Source organism: Nothoprocta perdicaria, unplaced genomic scaffold (genome assembly GCF_003342845.1).
Source record: "Nothoprocta perdicaria isolate Ctin4 unplaced genomic scaffold, notPer1 scaffold_43, whole genome shotgun sequence".
Taxonomy (NCBI): domain Eukaryota; kingdom Metazoa; phylum Chordata; class Aves; order Tinamiformes; family Tinamidae; genus Nothoprocta; species Nothoprocta perdicaria.
In genome coordinates this window covers 2,483,783-2,502,551 of record NW_020455677.1, presented here as the reverse complement: position 1 = coordinate 2,502,551, position 18,769 = coordinate 2,483,783, and the positions used below count along the sequence as shown (strand labels likewise).

The 18,769-nt window shown below is 41.1% G+C and overlaps 1 protein-coding gene across 1 annotated transcript in view; it reads right to left on the bottom strand.

The window, feature by feature from the left end:
* Window positions 1-18,509, bottom strand: part of PPM1B (protein phosphatase, Mg2+/Mn2+ dependent 1B) — a 32,523-nt gene extending 14,014 nt beyond the window's left edge. Inside the window, exons 1-3 of the mRNA XM_026046228.1 lie at window positions 18,363-18,509; window positions 7,721-8,584; window positions 5,709-5,826 (exon numbers count right to left, since the gene is read on the bottom strand). Coding sequence (XP_025902013.1) covers window positions 5,709-5,826; window positions 7,721-8,566 — 964 coding nt within the window. The 5' untranslated portion in view covers window positions 8,567-8,584; window positions 18,363-18,509. The remainder of the gene's footprint in view (window positions 1-5,708; window positions 5,827-7,720; window positions 8,585-18,362) is intronic.
* Window positions 18,510-18,769: the final 260 nt, after the last annotated feature.

Genomic DNA, 18,769 nt, shown 5'->3' with positions numbered 1-18,769 from the left:
ACAAACACCCACCCGGGCCTCACGGCACTAGCTTCCAGCTGCCGGCCCTGGATCACTCAGCCTATCCACTGGGACCTTCCTCGTACTTAGTCTTCCTTGATCTCTATTGTCTAACTAGGAAGAAAGTGATAGGCAGGCTCCTCTCAGGACTACTGAAAACACCTGCTCATGGAGAGGGTCTGCAGGTGAGGCAGCAGAAGGGCCACCACATGGCCCTAGATGACTCACATCAAATACAGCACTAGGCTTCCAGGCTACAATTTTAAACAAGCATCATCCAAAGATGCTGAAAGAGCAGATTACTAAGTATTAATGCAAGCCCAGGGTTTCTGCACTTTCTTAGAGAGGAATTAATCCAGCTGTGACTGTTGTAATGTACATTTCTTTGTACTGCAGGCCCTTAATTTATAGTGTACAACCACTCGCTTGAGAGTTTTGACCTGAATCAAGAGCAACTTTGCTCAGTTTTTCAAAGGTACTGAAACTTTATTAGCAATTCTGGTGAACCTGACCATCTGCTGCTTCCTTCCCTGTTGCTAGCATGAATAATTTTATACATAATCTTTAGTGAGAAAAAACACATTTTTCCCCTGCCAAAAAGAGCTTAATAAAAAATCCAAGTATAAAGCAAATGACCAAACTTGACCTTCTTTCATTACACATTGGTTAACAAGTACATACTGTGGATTTGCTTGACAAAGAAACCACAGAGTTTCAGAATTCAAAAAACCCCACACAGCCTCACATGTGTCTGAGCCACAGATGCTGATGAATTTACACGATTTTCACTTCAGCCTGCAATTAATTTTTTTTTTTTTGCCCTGAATGTGCAAAAAGAAAAAAMCATGAAAAAAGAAAAAACTGTGCTAACAGAATAGAGTTTGACACATGAAGAATCATTTCCTGGTTATTACCATACATGAAATCCATAAGAGTCCCCTTCACAAAATAAAATTTTGTACTTTACTTGCAAATACCTTCAGCTAAAAGTCTAATGCTTAACTTAATGGACAAGCATTCTAAAATTTAAACAAAACCTTACTCGAGTTTTAAATCAAAGTAGAAATTTTCCCAGACATTCCTCCTGCCAGGCAGCATTGCAACAGCCTTCTGCTTTCAAACATCTTCACTGATCTCCAGCTATAAGGTTATGACATGGTCAAGATACCACTTCTCTCTACCCGCTCTGACTCCAATGCCCTCCAGACAGCTTTAGATACTCTATATATTCCACACAGGAAAAATACACCATCCAATTTACTGCATGGAGTAGTCAAGTTACTACTGTGTGGAATTAGTTATAGCTATTTTAATCTATATAGAGCAATTGCCTCTGTTTGAGGGATTTGGGGGTTGYTGGTTTGCTTGGTTGAACTCTCCTTCTCTTATGCACCCTTTGAAGATAAATGAAACATACTGGGAAAATTGATTTGTGCCTATTTTTTTTTGTCCTTTGACCTCTCAGGGATCTCTGAAAAACAGCCAAGGAAGCAGAACAAAGTAGTATTTGAAAGTCRAAGAAAAATAAAGCATGACCCCCTCAGGTACTATGGCTTAATATTATTCAACACTCCTGCAACTGTTTGGAAATTACCTAATTAAGCAATCAAAAAAAAAAATCGCAACTAGCTGTAGAGTTTGAACGTGCTACTCTCTATTGCAACTCTGCAGAGACCATCACCTGGCAAGTTCTGAAGTTGATTTTAAATAGCTTTAAAAATCTCTTACGAAACTACTAAGTCGAATCATCCTACTAACACACAGGATCTACCTCTTAAGCCCTAAACTTAATTCTATAAGACTAAAATAGACTGAAAAAAGTCTTAAAGGTTGGACAGAATAGCCCAAATCAACTTGAAATTTAAGGTCCACAAAGAGAAAAGAAACAACCAAACACATACCCACAAACACACCCCTTGCTAGACAGTACAGGCCACCCAGATACTGAAGACAATAAACTGTTTATCAGACCAAAATTGCTCCAAATTCCCCAAATTTAGGAATTCTCCAAAACATGGCCCAGAGTTTCTGCCTAACTTACCTGATTTGAAGCCTTAAAACAAGTCAGAACTATGAAGAGAACAAACCATTTCTGATCCGATACACAAATATGATGTTAAAAAACTCCKGCCCATAAAGTTCTTGGCCAAGAATTTACTGTTTCTTCAAATTTAGGAAGCCTTGTGTCAAGCTAGCAATTTCACACAATTAAAAAAAAGTTAGACAACATAAAGGTAAGGATTTCAAGTTCCGATTTCTTCATTTCCTCTATTTTCCCTCAATTTCTTGGTGGAATTCCCTCAAATATGCTAGCACTCGCTCATTCCTTTTGAATATTTGACATTTAAAGGTCACGCACTCCATCCAATTAGCAGAACACAGAATGACACTGGGAACTCATGTAGCAAAAAATCAAAAGCAGCTGAAGTAACCGAAGCGACAAGCTTTGAAGCGAGGCACTTCTGCTGAGTCCTCAAGCTCAGCAATCGTTTTTAGTCATGCTCCAAGTAGCTTTGCATCAGCTCAGCCTCCAAACTCTCCACCAAGTTGTTGGTGTGTGTATTACTTGCTTAACATCACAACGCAGGTAAAATAGGCTTGGGCTAAGCTAAACTGTTGGGTTAAAGGGTAACTCAGGTATACTACAACCCTGCACCGGTACCAGTAAACAGTGCTTCCTACATCATTTCCACACTTGATCCAGTCATTCCAACCAGAAGGTATTTGACAGTCCTCCAGTAGCCTCCTTGTTTACAAGGCAATACCTACACAAGGGTTCTATATATTTGTGCCTGTTCGCTCATYAAGAAGAGATGCCAAGAACCCAAGAATACCAACTCACAGTGACTCTGCTCACACAACTGCTGTCAGCGAAGGGAGCTGCTCCTGGCTTCCTCCCAGCGCCCGTTAGCAGCCTGTGCACTCGCTCAGACACGGGCAGATAACAGGTATTTATCTTAACCAGCGTCATCCAGGAAGCCCGGGCCGTGAGCCAAGCTCTGAGAAACGCCTCTCGAGTTGGCATTTCCAGTGACCAGCAGCTCCCCCTGAGCTCAGCAGAAACAACAAACWCGCGTGTAGCTCCAGCGACCCAGCAAAGACCCCATTTAAACAGGAAAAGGATAGGGAAAAATATATATATATATGCCCAGAGATACCCTGCTGCATCATGGCCTGGAGGCCTTTTTTATATATATTTATAAGTTAATGTGTGTTAGTGTCTTCAACTATCTGGAACACTGGGAGACTAACAAAAGCAGGAAGAAAAAAATACAMTGAATAAATTGATCCCACTTGGTTACAAAAGACGTTAAAAACATACATCCAGGACAAGATGTGTGTATCTTATATAAGTGATTTACTTATATAAAAGTGTTTTACTCAGTTGTTTTACACAAAAGGAAATATCTATAGTAAATGCCATTTACAACATGAAAATAAGTTTGAAGATTTCTGATACTGTGACAAAACTTAGATTTCTTCCCCGCCATGGCAATCAGATTATGCTGCACTTGCCAACAGCCAGGTGCAATTTCCAATAGTAGCTGAGTTGGCATTAAGAGAAGTTACAAATGATCAGCTGTATGTTCCTTTATTTTTCTTTTAAATACGCTCTCAGAAGCCTCCTGATCCCCTCAGGTCTGTAGCGCAGGGTTGCGCCTATCTAGTCCTGTCTATTTTATATATAGTCCTAATGCCCAATGCTATTGATTTGGATATGAACTGCTGGCTAGTAAAAGCATGTCCAGCCAGCCCTGTAAGCACCCCTTCCTGCACCTTAAAAAGCTAGCAGCTCTCTGACATTCGAATAAACCACAAACCAAACCCAGAAATGGCATCATCTACTAAGCAGCAGTGCTGGAGTGCTAMATTAACACTTGTCATCAGAAAGCCCCAAGAAAAGAAAGGACAGCATCCTACCTCCACAACATTTTATGTTCACCATGCTTGAGTGCGTAGAAAGCCTCCAGGGCCAAAGGGGGACCCCTCTGGAAGCTTCACCTTCCATTCATGCAAAAGGGCCCAGCTCCAGCTGCCAGAGGCCCCAGCCATGGTTGAAGCCACTAAATCCTTGCTGGAGCCTCAAAGCAGACTTGGCTTCCTTAAAATTTAAACCTTAAAATTTAAGGTTACTTTCCATTGACTTATGATCAAGAACACCGCCGAAGAGCCCAGTGGGCCGCCCACACCGTGCTTTWCCATGTGAACACAAAAGAGCACCACCTCAATGGCAAAATTTAGTCTAACACCAAATCACTGGACTTGACAGGTAGCAAAACCTGACAAAGACACCTAAGAGGGTCGTATGCATCCCTACCCAGCTACAAAGGGGCCAGCCCAGCAGGCAACACAGATCAGATTGGATATAGTGACCAGGATAATCTATTCCAGACCCAAAACAGAGACAGGGTTCCATCTCTCTCAGGTTTCATTCTCAGGCAATTTGTTCTTCAGTAAGCCCTTCCAACACCCTTAACACTGGCGCTGTAATTGAAAGCTCCAAAAAATTTCTGCATAATTATGAAGTAAACAAGATGTGCTTCTTCACTAGTCCTCTCATGRGATTATGAAGTTTTAAAGAATCAAACCAAGGCTTCCAGAACACCCAAAGACTGCTTCCCTCTAATGATGCTGTCGTACGGTTCTACCCTAGCAGTACTCRCAACAGAAAGACAACCTAACCCAAGAGCAGCCCTTTTTATGCCTGCATTGCTTTTTTAGAAGCCTGTGCCAACACATGATCAATCCTATAGAAGTGGCAAACACTCAGCAWCAACACCGAGCTTCGGTCAGCTCCAGCAGAGCTCCGAGTCGCGCCRCTAAATGAACCAAAGAGCCCCGAGGCCGCCACGTATCGCAGCCTCCCTTCTCAGAACAGCGGCAGGCAGCTTGAAATTAGAAGCAATTCTGGCCATCTGCTTCAAACATCAGCTTTTCAGATGCTAAGAATACTGCAGACCAGGAATAAATATGAACAAGCAAACCTTTCAGCCAGGCTACCTTTCCTTCAATTACTTCTGCTGAAGGGAAGAAGTTGCATTCAGACTTTTGGATGCTTACGAGAAGTGATGAAAACCAGTAACTAAATGGGTAGGAATTCAACTTAGTTGTCCCCAAAAATTCTAGATGATTTTTTCATACATGTAACATTTACATTTCATATTCATTCAGAAACTGAAAGGATATTTGCACTGATATGCATTCTTATCATCTACATTTACTTGTTTTTTCTTGTTTTTTAAAGCAAAAAAATATTTTCAAAAGGTCTCAGTGGCAAAATAGCTCAAATACGCATTAAATGCTTAGGTAACTTTCTGGATGACAAATTGCATCTTTATGTAGACTTGAGAGTTTTTTCTTTTTGTTAAACACTCTCACAAAAACAATCACTAGTATCACAAGCTTCCCTTCTAACTGCACTTTGTAGGCCAGGTATCAGCGGTATCACAACTCAGTTAGCTGATATCTAGCCCCTTCAAGGCCAGTGGTTGCACTTTATCTTGTAAAGGCAGAAATACTAGCCCAAAGTTCACATTAAGAAAAAGCTTGTGCTATATAAAGATAAACTGATCACATGATCAAAATTCAGAGTTGCAATCAGCCTGAATTTGAACCAGCATATAAAGCATGGATGATTTACAGGGGTTTGGTTTTCACGGATGAAAAGGTGCCAACACCATTTCTAATTAGCACAATAGAATTCTTACCTTCAACCCGTGATTCCAAGTGCTTATCCAACTCGGCATCGTTTTTCACTGCCTCTTCTGAGACCTTAGGAGCATTTGAAAAACAAACTAGTACAATACTCATGTTATCACGACTCCCCTATACAACAAAGAAAAAAGAAGAATTAGAATCTTTAGACTTTTCTCTCCTTTTCTATCCTTGTTATCAACCACATTTGCACTTGTTCCAAACACAGTACTATGATTTTATGTGGGAAAAAAAACTTAGCTACAAAAGTGTATTGTGATAAGAACCTCTTATTTATAATGTGAGTTTCAACTAAGCTACTGGTCAGTAGTTATTAAGTATTCTTATTTGACTAAATATCTTACTTATTTTACTAAATACTCTCAAAGTTTAAATATATTTAATGAACTTGTTATATGTCAATTGTTAAATAACAACATTAAGAAAACAAGCCACAAATTACGGAGTCATTTACTGTTATCATACTGTTATGAAATGCAGAATATTCTAGACTACTGGAATAGCTACAACCATCTATTAAACTATTTCAATTTAAGAGCATCACATATCATCAGAWGTCTGCACCTGGTTAATACATAGAACCTTGATGAAAGCTGCAAAATATGAACTAAATAGCATGGCAAAGGCTGACTTTACAGACTACCATATGTTAACATCAGCACATAGTTTTTTCCTGTTATTAAAAGGTAGATGCTCTACTAGTAAACTCCAATACTGCTCTGCCCAAGTTCAGTTGCAAAACTATCTGAATTTGAAGAAAATAAGAAGTGCTTTTGTCCCTGCTGTCCGATGCTCCTACAGAGAGATCCARCTGAACCTTAGCTGATGCTCTTGACTTCACTTTGAAGGGTCACAGAAGAGGTTAGTAGCTAGTAGTTTATTAGTTTAAAATTAAGAACTATGGTGGTGAGGGGAAGATTYTGTGAAAATCTCTGCTCTTGCACTAACTTTGAAAATTTTACAATAATCATTGTGYGAATAGTCTTACCCAAGCTAACCCAGAAATTTAAGTGTCATTAGGCACTGCATGTCACTTGTGTGTCACTGACCTACTGGAGAGTTCTCACCAGTCACTACAACTCATCTACCTGAAGAAATTAATGTTAGAAAAATAAGTCCCTTCAGAATTGCTTGAAATTTATTCTCAGTTCTCTTTCACAGCAAACCTATGGTGATGCCTGCCTTATACAGAATAAATAGTAGGTGGTACAACATCATATTCCTGTCRTCCACCACACAAGTCCATGGCCTGATGTTGAGAAAGCAAACACGAGGTGAGGGCTCAGATTAACTGAACGCCTACTAGAGCACCAATCCACTAGCAAGGCTGGCTGCTTGCATGGCCAGAAAGGCTACAGCCTCTAAACTGATCAAGCTAGAGGAGAGGTTGAAATATAACCCGTTAGTTGTGGTGGTGATGGWACTGGGGATGTTACCCTTAGACTTTGTCATAACAAAGGCAGTTTACTGGCACAATTAGGAGTTGCATTTTTCAGGAAGTGCTGCAAAGGACCTGTCTCAAACAGCTGCAGAGCTACCTGCCCTTGCTCCAAAGCAACTTAGCTTGGCAGGTGCCAACAAGCTCAGAGGCAGCCTTAGTGCTCCTGCACCTGAGCTAGACCAAGATGCTGAGGGCACCGCTTCAGGGGACGGACACATCATGTCATGAAGATAAGATGGTGCAAGCACAGGTTTTATATAAAGGACACAAACACCACCCAATGTAATACCAAAAACAAACCAAAAAAACAATCAGTGCAGTTTGTCTGGAAACAAAACAGTATTTGCAAGTTTGAGAAAACAATAAAACTTTATTTTGGTAAGTGCTGTTATCTCTCCAGCCTAGTTTATTCTTCAGCCAAAATACAGCCGAGAGGCTACAGAAACATGAGGGAAGAAAGAGAGAGAAGGGGTAGAGTAGACCACAGACTGCTGCCAAGGGCGTACCCATCTAAATACTTTGAAAGTAGTTTTCAAACATTTATGGGGGAAAACAAATACATACCTTATGTAAACAAGTGTCCACTACCCAATTGCACACTTTTTCCAGGTCATCTGATACTTCAAGTCTAGACTTAACAAATTCACAGAGCTCTTCATTGCTCATTACATCCCAGATTCCATCACAAGCCAAGATGATAAATTCATCTTCTTCTGCCCTTACAATTTCACAAACCTCTGGCTCTGGAGAAACAAGTTGTTCTGTAGGGCCTTTGCCATCAACACATTTGTAGTCATAGTCCCCCAAAGCTCGAGAAACTGCCAGTGAGCCATTTACACGCTGAATCATCACACTGCCTCCTGCGTTCTGGATTCGCTCCTTCTCCCTTGGGTTGCAAGGTTTGTGATCCTGTGTTGAGAAACAGACTTGTCCATTCCTATAGAGAACAGCACGTGAATCACCACAATTGATAAAGTACATATGCTCAGGAGAGATCATGACTCCCACTGCTGTTGAGCCACTTCTGTCCATCCCATTTCTGAGGTCTGAGAAATTGCGCATATACTCATCAATTTTCAAAAAGCCAGTTCTGATTCCGCTCTTGACGTTCTCCACCGAAGGCTCAAGAGCAGAGCCGGGTTTCTCCGTCGCCCTGAAGTCTTCGTTGTTAGTGATGTGTTCTAGCAAGTGCGTTGAGCAGTAATTGGCGACACGAGATCCCGCATGACCGTCGTAGACAGCAAAAAAGGACCAGTTCTCCAAGCCATGGGGAATGCCTACGACAGCTGTGTGGGCATCTTCCATTTCCACTCGCCATCCCTGCATGCTGCTGAGGCCGTAACGCAAGCCGTTCCCTGCACCATGAGCATTATGTTTTTCAGTTTTTGGTTTATCCAAAAATGCACCCATGTTTATGCAATATTGAATCTGGAAAACAGAGAAGAAAAAGCTTACTTGTAAGCCTACCATTCCAGAAGCTTGCTCAGCAATGTTTCAGTTCCATTCCCTTCTTGTGTTTCTTCCTTAAAATATATGTTAAAGGATAATGCATTTGTGTAAGAGWCAATTAGAAGCAGGAAAAGTAACAAAGTTACATCAATGAAGTGTGATGTCAAAGACATTTTTTAAATACGTTCCAGATGACAGCACGCAAAAAGGCTCTGTGGGAAGGAACAGTAGTTCTCTGCAGCCCCATCTATTTTGCCATTCTCTGCAGAAACTTACCCACGTTGAAATCACAGAACCATAGAATCATTACRGTTGGAAGGGAGCTTTAGAGATCATCTAGTCCAACTCCTCTGCACACACAGGGTCACCTAGCGCTCATGGCACAGGATCGTGTCCAAGCAGGTAAAGGAACAYCCATATTAATTCCTAGTCTTTTCCTAGTTTCATTGCTGTAGGAAGAAAAGCTAGTATTCCATAAATAAATACGGATTGGTCTCATCAGCTTTTCATGTGCTGTGTCACTTCCGTAACCCTGTAAACCCTGGCAAATTTGACAGAGGAAGGAAGACCATCTGCCAAAGGAGAATTGCTCTTCCACAGAAATACAAGGCAAATCTCACTTCAAAAAACAAAACATTTCACAARTTTCTCTTATTACTAAAGGACAAGAATGTAATTTAAAGCTTCTATTTTTACCTTTGCTAAAAAGACATTTATATGTTTGCATGTAATTTTAGGTTCAGATAGAAATTACAAGCAACATTATTTGTCCAAGTAAAAGAAAATAATTCACAGAAAATTGGAAGTGCTTTACTTTGAGAAGACCTATTTCAAAAGAGATGAGCTTGCAGGAATAACCCATGTTCAAACTTGAAAGGACCTTTAACTTGCCTTCTTATATTAGATTACACTGTCTAGGCCTGAAAAATCATATTTCACCCTGCAAAGCTGGTAGGAAATACATTTTTTAATCTGAACATGCCAGGGCACTTAGATGAATTCAGAAACAGACACCACAAGCTGTAGTTATGCTGATACAGTGTCCCATAAAATCGACAGAGTCTAGTCCAGAAACAAGAGTAACCTTTTCTATTTTGAAATTCGAATTAAAAAAACATTGTCATGCCTGATGCTGAGTGGTCCCCAGGCTTCCCATGCACAGGCAGCTGAGAAGCCAGGATGACTCAGATCAGCTTACCAGGTCAGCAGAAAATGGGGTGAGTATCTTGCTCGCTCCACTCATCACTTCTGATCACATTTTCAACATCCATAACTTATTTTGTGCTGTTTCTTGTCACCTCCCTTATCAATGTGATGATGAAAAGAGGAGTTTTCTTTGTTTTGCATCTCACTGCTGTGGCAACATAAGGACTTTCTTGCAAATAATCCAGACTTCTCATTATCTAATACAGAGAACTCCATGAAGTTCTGAGGATCCCCATCATGAGGCAGACCTTAAAGTTTTGCTCACTGGTAGTACTTCTTTTGAGCAGAATGTTGCCTGTTCAACACTTCAATAGACTCATACAAAACTTCCCCAAATACTGCAGCAAGTCTTGATCCAGTTTAATTTTTAGACTAATTTTTACTGTTTTAGCTCAGAATCAAAACAACCAATAATGAAAAACACAAGGAACACACACACACCCACACACATCCCCCTTCAATCAACTCTAGTGGGGCAAGAGAAAAGAAACATTCAACAGAAGAATACYTTTATTTTCTGGATTGCAAGCAAAATGTTCTATACATTCCACGAAAGTATGAGAAAGCAAATTATATAGCATATACATATATAGCATATATTCTTGGTATATCCCAAGAAAGCATTATTCTTGGTATATTTAAGCATGTCACATTATCAGGGAAGAAACAGCAGCCTGGTGCTAAACCAGCATATAGAGACTTGGAGCAAAGAAGAAATTCACACTTCAGAAAGTTATAGACAAACTGGAAAGAAAGAAGTAAGCAGCAAAAAGTTGCCTGAGCTCCTGACGTTACTTTCTGTAATAACCTTCTATTCTACTCATCAAAATCAACCCTGAAATATATACTTGTAGCTATTCTATTCTCTAAGATGTGCATACAGTAGCTCAATGCAAAAGCAAAAAGAGGTTACTAGTACTTACACAGAAGGTATTTAAACAATTTACCAACTGTGGGCTCTGCCTGCACTAGTTACAGAGCACGTGTCTGGCACAGGACTTCAAGCCARCCTGATGAATTAAGAGCCCCCGTGCACTTCTGCAAACACCTCCTCCTGCTCTGATGGAGCCTTACTGCCTCCCAGGGATGAAGTGGCCCATTCGGGTGGTCCAGCAAGAAAACTCCCGCAGGTCCATTTGTGGTCTCTTTTAAACCATAATGCCTAAAACCAAGTACACCCAATGGCCCCTCACAGGGCGAAGGTTACAGCCACAAATAAAAAATACCTATATAAAGACCAAGATAAGAGACTGACTGGGAAACCTAAAGCCCTTGGTGCTGAAGTGGCAGCTCGTGCGAGTGAGCGCATGGGGCCTCACCTCCCTRTAGGTGGCCAGACACCCAACACACCCCTGGGGCAAACCCTGCACCACCATCCGGGGGCGGCAGGCCCACGGCCAGGGCCCCGGCCTAAAGGCAGCAGCAGCAGGAGCACCAGCACCACGCTGGATCCTCGGGCAGATGAGCCTAACGTTTCCCAGCAGGCTCCCCGTAGCAAGCGTTTTACAGTAGGTACTTCTGCTGGCCTAAGGTACTAGGATAAAGCAGCAACTTCACAGGACCATCAGGTAGTGACACCAGGATCATACGACCACACACACTGCATAGGCACCCAATGTTTCTGTCAGTAAAGGCTTTAGAGACCACTGAACACTTGTTGTGGTACTTAAACAGTTTGTTCCCTATAGCAACACACAGCTATCAACTACACGTTTTCTGATTACACAGAAAGCAAGTTTGTGCATAAGGCCACTAGAAAAAAAGTGAAGAAACTGTGATTCTCAAGAGGGCATCTGAAGCCATATGTGCTCTGCTCTGGCTGTGTTTCACTTGCAAAGCACACAGCCTAAGTAGCAGAACTGACAGTAAAAGCAAGTTCTAATCAAGGTACACAAAGTTTGTTTTTGCTTCACATAAACATGAAATTAAGACTCAGAAAAGGTATTTTACAAAGCAAAACCGAAAGTATCATTCCAGTATGCTGGTAACTGACACATTTAATAAGAAAAAAGGTACAGAATTACTTCAAACCCAAAAGAAATGTGCTCTCAAAATATTTTCAGTACTTTTAGCAACTTCMRAAGTCATTAGGGCCTTTCAAACATCTGCTCTCCAACTTAAGCTTCCCTCTTCCCAATTACTTCAACTTTATACTATCAAAAGCCCATGTAAGAAACAATCATCACCTTTATCTYGGTAGTTACTATCGATTGGCCTCTACTTATATTTTCTGGCATATAGAGGATGAAAATGACTACACATTATGCTATGCACTGTAAGCTTCACCCTACGAGATTCATGAAGCAGTTTGAAACGATGTGATGGCAACTYGGACTGTGCACAGTGTGAAGCTACTCTAAGAGCAGACAACAATATCCTCCGCCAGAAAGCGCAATAGGGCGCTGCAGCCCGGCCGACATGACAACTGGAAGAAATTCCCCACCTTTTCTGACGACAAGGCTCCTGTAATTGAACCAATTGAACCAAGTATGTTTTTAAAAAATACGCAAGGAGCCATGCAAATAAAAACACAGCTCAAAATTGAATTAATTACAAAAGCTAGCTGTTGTTCTCTGAATCTCTCAGGCTAAATCCAAACACAAAAATTATACTGAAGGCCCAAGCCTTCAGCCAAAAATTATACTGAAGGCCCAAGCCTATCTCTGTTCTAATGTGGTGTTTATATCTCTGGTTTTAAACACGCCAGGGCTCAGTGCAAAGCAATCTTCAAAACAGCACCTTGGTAACATTTAAGCCAGGCCACAAGTCATGAGATACAGAACCACAAAATACTTCACATCAGAAGAGACCTCTAGAACTCATGCAGTCCAATTCCCTACTCCGAGCTCAAGCAACAAATCCACCTTCAAGAATAGCTCTGGTTATTCAGGCCCTTGACCGGACAAGTTTCGAAGCTCTCCCAGGACGCTCCCAGCCTCCGAGTTRCCTGCTGCAGTGTTTGAGTAGTGTAAACGCGACCTCCCGCAATGCGGCGGCATCCTTCGCCTCTTGCCTATTGCTATGCACCTGGAAGAGTAGCAGAGCCCCATGTTCTCAATACGTTTGCATTAGACAGTTGAAGACAGTGACTGAATGTCTATATAAGTACTAGGGGGCCCAAAAGTGCCCACCGTATTCCTGTCTCAGCAGTCTCAAACACCAGSGAATAATCACTTCTTCAATACGCTGGGGACAACTTCTCTGGAGGAAGGCCAACTTCCCACCAGGCTTCATCATCATGCAGCCACACTGCTGCTTTACACTGATCAGCTGGCAGCCAGGGCCCCTTTTGCTTGTCCCCACAAAGTTTGTTCTACACAATAATCATCCAGTCTGTACTGAGGCATGAGCTTATTCTGTCGCAAGCACTTGGTTGAACTTTGAGTTGTATCAACCCATTTCTTCTGATCTGGGTTATCAGCCACTCCTTCCAACAGGGTATCAGAAGTTCCAAGGGCAAGTTCTGCTCCACTGCACAGGTTCTTAACGAAGACTTTGGTGCGCTTCCTCCTCAACATTCAAACACCTCTCGTCATTGCTGGAAAGACCAGAAGGCACTAAGTCCTAAATCTCGTAGACCTTGCAGTTCAGTATCCCTTCAGTCAAGAAGAATTTATTTCCAAAACTCTGAATTTTTATAAAATGCAATTATGCAACACAAGTTTGAAAAGAATTTCAAATCCTTCTTGGAAATATGCTCATCTCAAAAGAGATCATTAGCTAAAACACTGGAAATCAGGAAGATGGCATCTACAGTAAGTTCTAAAGCTTCCTTTAAAACAGAGTAGCTGTAAACTAACCTAAACTCATCTGTGCTGTAGAGAATATTCTCTAAAACTGTACATGTTATTCAGACCAAGGAGGGAAAAGAGGGATATGCTTCTTCCAGAAGTYTTCTCAAAAAGATGAAGAAAAAAACCCATCATATTTTATATTATTTGTGAAGCGTCAATAATCATTAGCAGTAACGGCTGAAAGGCTGTTAGGGGAAGAAGAYATTAGCCAGGAAGCTGAATGTGAGCAGCAGCGACTCTAGCTACCACTCTACAGACTTCATCTTTAGTTGCAAACCAACAACTGAGCCATTTCCTGGACAGTGCGAGTCTGYGAGTGTCTTACAAAAGCAGCCATCCCTCTTCGGCAGCAAGAAATTAACTCAAATTTTAGTGAAGTCCTAATATCATGCCTCTTTAATGTGTCATATCTCAAACAAAAATTATAAGGACAAAGGAAAGCAAGGCAGTGATTAGACCTAGAAAATCAGTCATTGACTCTTCTGAGGTATGCAAGTATAAAGACCAAAAGCCCACTAAATACTGTTCTAAGCAAATATAAGCTGGTAGTCTACACATATTAGATTTTATTAAAATTCTCATCCTCTGATACTTCAGCAAAATTAAGGATCAGTATCAGGGATGGTTTTCCCAGCAGCTGCATGCTTCTTTTTTTTGCGTTATAATCAGATATGTTCGGTGGTCTTGAAACCACGTGTCCGAGTTTGTTGTTTTGTTTCTTTTGAAGAGAAAATCCGAAAGGAGCTTTTCTCCAACTGCTGCTTACAAGATGATAAACAGAATTCTTAGTTACAGAATATCCCTAATGAGCTTACTTTCCAGTCTATCATCAAGAAGAAAGAGGCAATTATGTTAAATGAAAACACACTCTTTCTCTTTAGATTCAGACTTAAGGAATAAAAATAATATTTGCTGGTCATCCTAAATAAGGCAAAAAAACACCTTGAATTGTAACATCTAAAAGCCAYGTGAAAGTCACAGTAGACACCATTAAGTAATTTCCAGATCACTTCTCATTTTTAGCATTACAGCCGCGCTAATACCTTGATGGCCGAGAAGCCTAGCAGAGGCAATAATCTTTTCACGTAATCAGAAGGGTCCAACATCAATCTTTTATGCTCGGGTCTAAAGCGCACTGCTAAGTGTCTTCTCCTTGGGAGGAGTCACTCAATGGGCCAGTCATTTTTCATAAGTCAGTGCTGTGGAAAAGCAGCAGTGCCAGTTTCCCGTTACAAAGCACATGTCTTTCTGCTATAAAAAAAATGACGTTTCAACAGAGAAAATGCTGTGCTAGATACTGAAGATCTAAGCAACAAATAAAGGGGGAAGTATCTATAGCAAACAACTTCCAAGTTGACTGAAAGCAAAGAAAATGACTTTTCAGGCTTAAGTAATAGTTTAGACTTTGCCTTTGATTTCAAGTAAAAAGCTCCTCTGGAAGTATGCATACACATCCTACACATGCTATGCGTGTCTACACACATAACAGTTTCAGCATTCATCAAAAATATTCATCGCAGTCCTCGATATCCACAATACAGAACGAGTGTATTGTAAATAAACACAGCATTACGTTAAGTAAACACAGGCTCATGTGGCAGGCGAAACCAGATCAGGCCAGCTCTAGAGACCTTGGTCCTCAGACCCCTTGGGACTTTCCAAATCACCCAGTGGTTGGGGCTGGAGRGAGCCTTGGGGATGACCTCGTCTAATGCTCCCTCCTCAACTAGGGTCATCTACAGCAGGTTGTTCCAGGGCAGCATCCAGACAGTTTTCGAGCAACTCCAAGGACGTGACCTCTCCAGACAATGTGTTTTGGCGCTCGGTTAGCAGCACAGTAAGAAGTTTTTTCCTTATATTCAGACCATACTTCCTGTGCTTCAGTTTACACCACTGGCCTCTTGCTCTGTATACAGGCATCACTAAGAACCTGCCTCCATCTTCTTCACTCTGTCTCCTCACCCACTGAAAATTGCCAAGTGGGCTCTGAATCTAGCTGTGCAGCCGCAGCAAAGAGCAAGATACCACCACGCGAGTCAAAGCATTTGGCAGCCACCAAACCCTTATCACGACACGTGTTCACCCCACAGACAAGTTGAAGCCAAATTCACTTAGTTTTGTGGCTACGTAGAAATGYAGGAGAGGTGTAATGCTTCCCCTGACACATCATTCCATGTTTGTGACTTTTAACTTTCWGCTGCTCTTAAGCTACATGCACACCACAGCTAGGAATTTCCTGAAGACCATGCAAGTAGAYGCCACTTACTGGGAAATATGCTGAAGGAGCCCATTTATGCACTGAATTTCACACATTTGAATTTCCCGTGCAACAATTTCAGTTTCTCTTTATTACATTTTCTCCAAATGCTGTGAAGCTTGGGCAACATGATCAAGTTGGGTTATCTGGGGGAAAAATGCTTCTAGCACCTCCCTGGCTSCAGAAGCACAGTAACTGCACAGGATCCGAGCCAAGGCTAAGCCTTTAAGAGCCAAGCTAGCTGGGCCTGAGTCGATGTACATGCCCTTGCCCTGTGTTCCTCAACGAGGAGTGTGCACCTCATTCAAACCTTAGTTAAGTGCTAATAACTGATTTAATCAGCTCTGCAGTCATTTCATGTCCTTGTGGCCTCTGCAACCAAAACCAGCCATAGGATTGCACTGCCCATACTGTGGAAAGCTTGCTATGGACATTCACATACACAGAGTACTAACTGAAATTCATTTTCTTTGTATTCGCTCATACTCCCCATAGGCAAGAGCCAAGCTCTCATTTCTTTACCCRGCTATTCAAACCTTGGGGAATTTGGACATCAGAAAGTATTGACCCAATACAAAAACAATCCCTCCCTAAAACTTGTAAGTATTTCTAAGTTGGATCAGTGTTCCTACTTTAAGTTCAATAAAAAGACTGCCCATTTGGGGAGGYTAAATTTAATTAATCCTTCTACTCCTCTTCAATCATGAATTTAACTATCAGCAGCCAGTTTGACCAGTACTTAAAAGAAACAGCACCTCAGCTTTTTGGAGAGATAAATAAATAATAAATAAGTACTTAAGCAATACACAATTCAYATTCAAGTTGAATTCATTTCTTTCATTAGCCTGAAACTTGGTCATTAAAAAAACATTTCTTCTCTACCCTAAGTTATGTAATTTGGATAAATTCTTTCCTTATCCTCAACTTAGTTTAATGAAAATTTCAGCTGTATTTTTGTGAGAACAAGGTAGCAATGAATGATTAGGTCAATATTAGCAATGAATTGTTCCTAAATGAGTGTGGAATACCAGAATAAGTGATCTGCAGAGAGTTCGCAGAACCACAGTGGGAAATGGCTATTTATTTGTTTAACTGAGGACTAACTTGTTGATTCACATCCACCCACCCCTGAGGAAATCAAGGGCTAGGGCAAGTAAGTGCTAGAGGTGCCTTCAGACATCATTTATTCAATGTCTTGCATATCATGGGAAGAGTTTGCCCTTCTTTGCCCAGCATGTTTTAACACCCAACTGTTTCAGCAACTGAAGCACAAAAATTTCATCAAGATAACAAAAACAAACCAAGAATTACACACACCACATTCATACTTTTCTTCCACTGCAGCAGCAAGAGAACTCAAGCCACCTTTCTGGCACAGACTTATTACTACCTATTTAACATCCCACCTAGGAATAATTTAGGCCACTACTCCACTTGATGTCAATATTCCAGACTCCGGTCCCCACCCCTAACAACGACTATCAGTTAAGTGAAGAGATYCTTCTGTCAAAGACAGCAATACACAAAATGAAGACTAGAACACTAATCACAATTCTGCTGATTCAGAATATGTAATTAAGTGATTTTATGACTACTCTTCAAAACACATAACCCCCCCTCAATTTGAAAGCAGGGAGTAAATGATTCAGAAACATACAAAGCAAAGCATATAGCCTTTAGTAAGTACTTGGGGGTAGAAGGGAGAGGACTTAGTTTTGTATAATCCAGCTGCTTGTTTTGGGTCTTAACTTCATTAAACAAAATGAAGTGAAGGAGAYAGAAGTCACCTAGTAGGAGGAAACAAGTTTCCAGCTGTACGTGGGGAGCTAAAAATCTGCACATCTTTCTTTTTCGTTAAAATTCAGGGGTTAGTTTTATAACATCAGATTTGTCAGCTTTTAATTAAGACACAACCAAGCAGCTGAAACAGTTGCAGCTCGGACAAAGACACCAACCTTCCCCTCCACCACCCCCAGAAAGGTCATTCAAAAGCTTCAGCAGACTTGCAGCAGCTAGTGAGCTATTTGCTGCTACCGATTTAAAAGGTAACGTCAGTAACAGCGCTGCCAGCAGCTCTTTTAGGGAAGTACAAACCTTAAGGGGCAGAGCGCCACGCACACCGACAGTAAGCTGATCTCAGCACATGTTGTCAAAAAGCTTCAAGAGTTTTACTGACATCAAGCAGTCCTTGGCTGGAGAAACTACTCCTCAGAATCTGGGTCAGCACACACTTGGGCTTGAGAAAAACACGGCTTTTGCTTCACCCCCTCTCTACAGAAAAAGAGAGGAGCTACCCTTCAAATCACATTTCCTCCCTACAGCAAACACGATTATGCAAGATTCAAAAGTATGTAAAGAAAACAATACACACGCTTTATGCAATCTATTTCTAAGCTTATGTTAAATTCTTTGTCAACTACAAATATGTAATTACAYCACAGTCAAAGTCCAAGTGATTACAGTAACCCACAGATTTACAAGAAGGAGAATTTGTTCTTACCTGCAGCCACAACCCCGTTAAGGTTTTAGTTCAGTGCTCAAAAAATTAGTTTACATTCCTGCTGCCAAGAAGCACGTAACAGAATGACTTGCAAAACCTTGAGATAACAGTACAGGACACAACATCTGCTTTATTTTGGTATTTCCTAGAAAGAAACAAAGCAAGGAGTTAGCTACACTTGATGGTATGCAACAGACTCACACACCATTTCTTTTTCAGGACTACATCTTTTTCCCTTAACAGAAGGGTTTGAAAGAACAGTAAACCCGGTTGTCACCCCCCTTCCAGCACGTGCTCTAACCAGCACATGACTCAAGTTAGGAATGAAAAAAAACAAACCAAAACAACCAAAAAAAAAAAAAAAAAAGCAAACACACATAGCCCCTCCATTTCATTCAGCAACACAG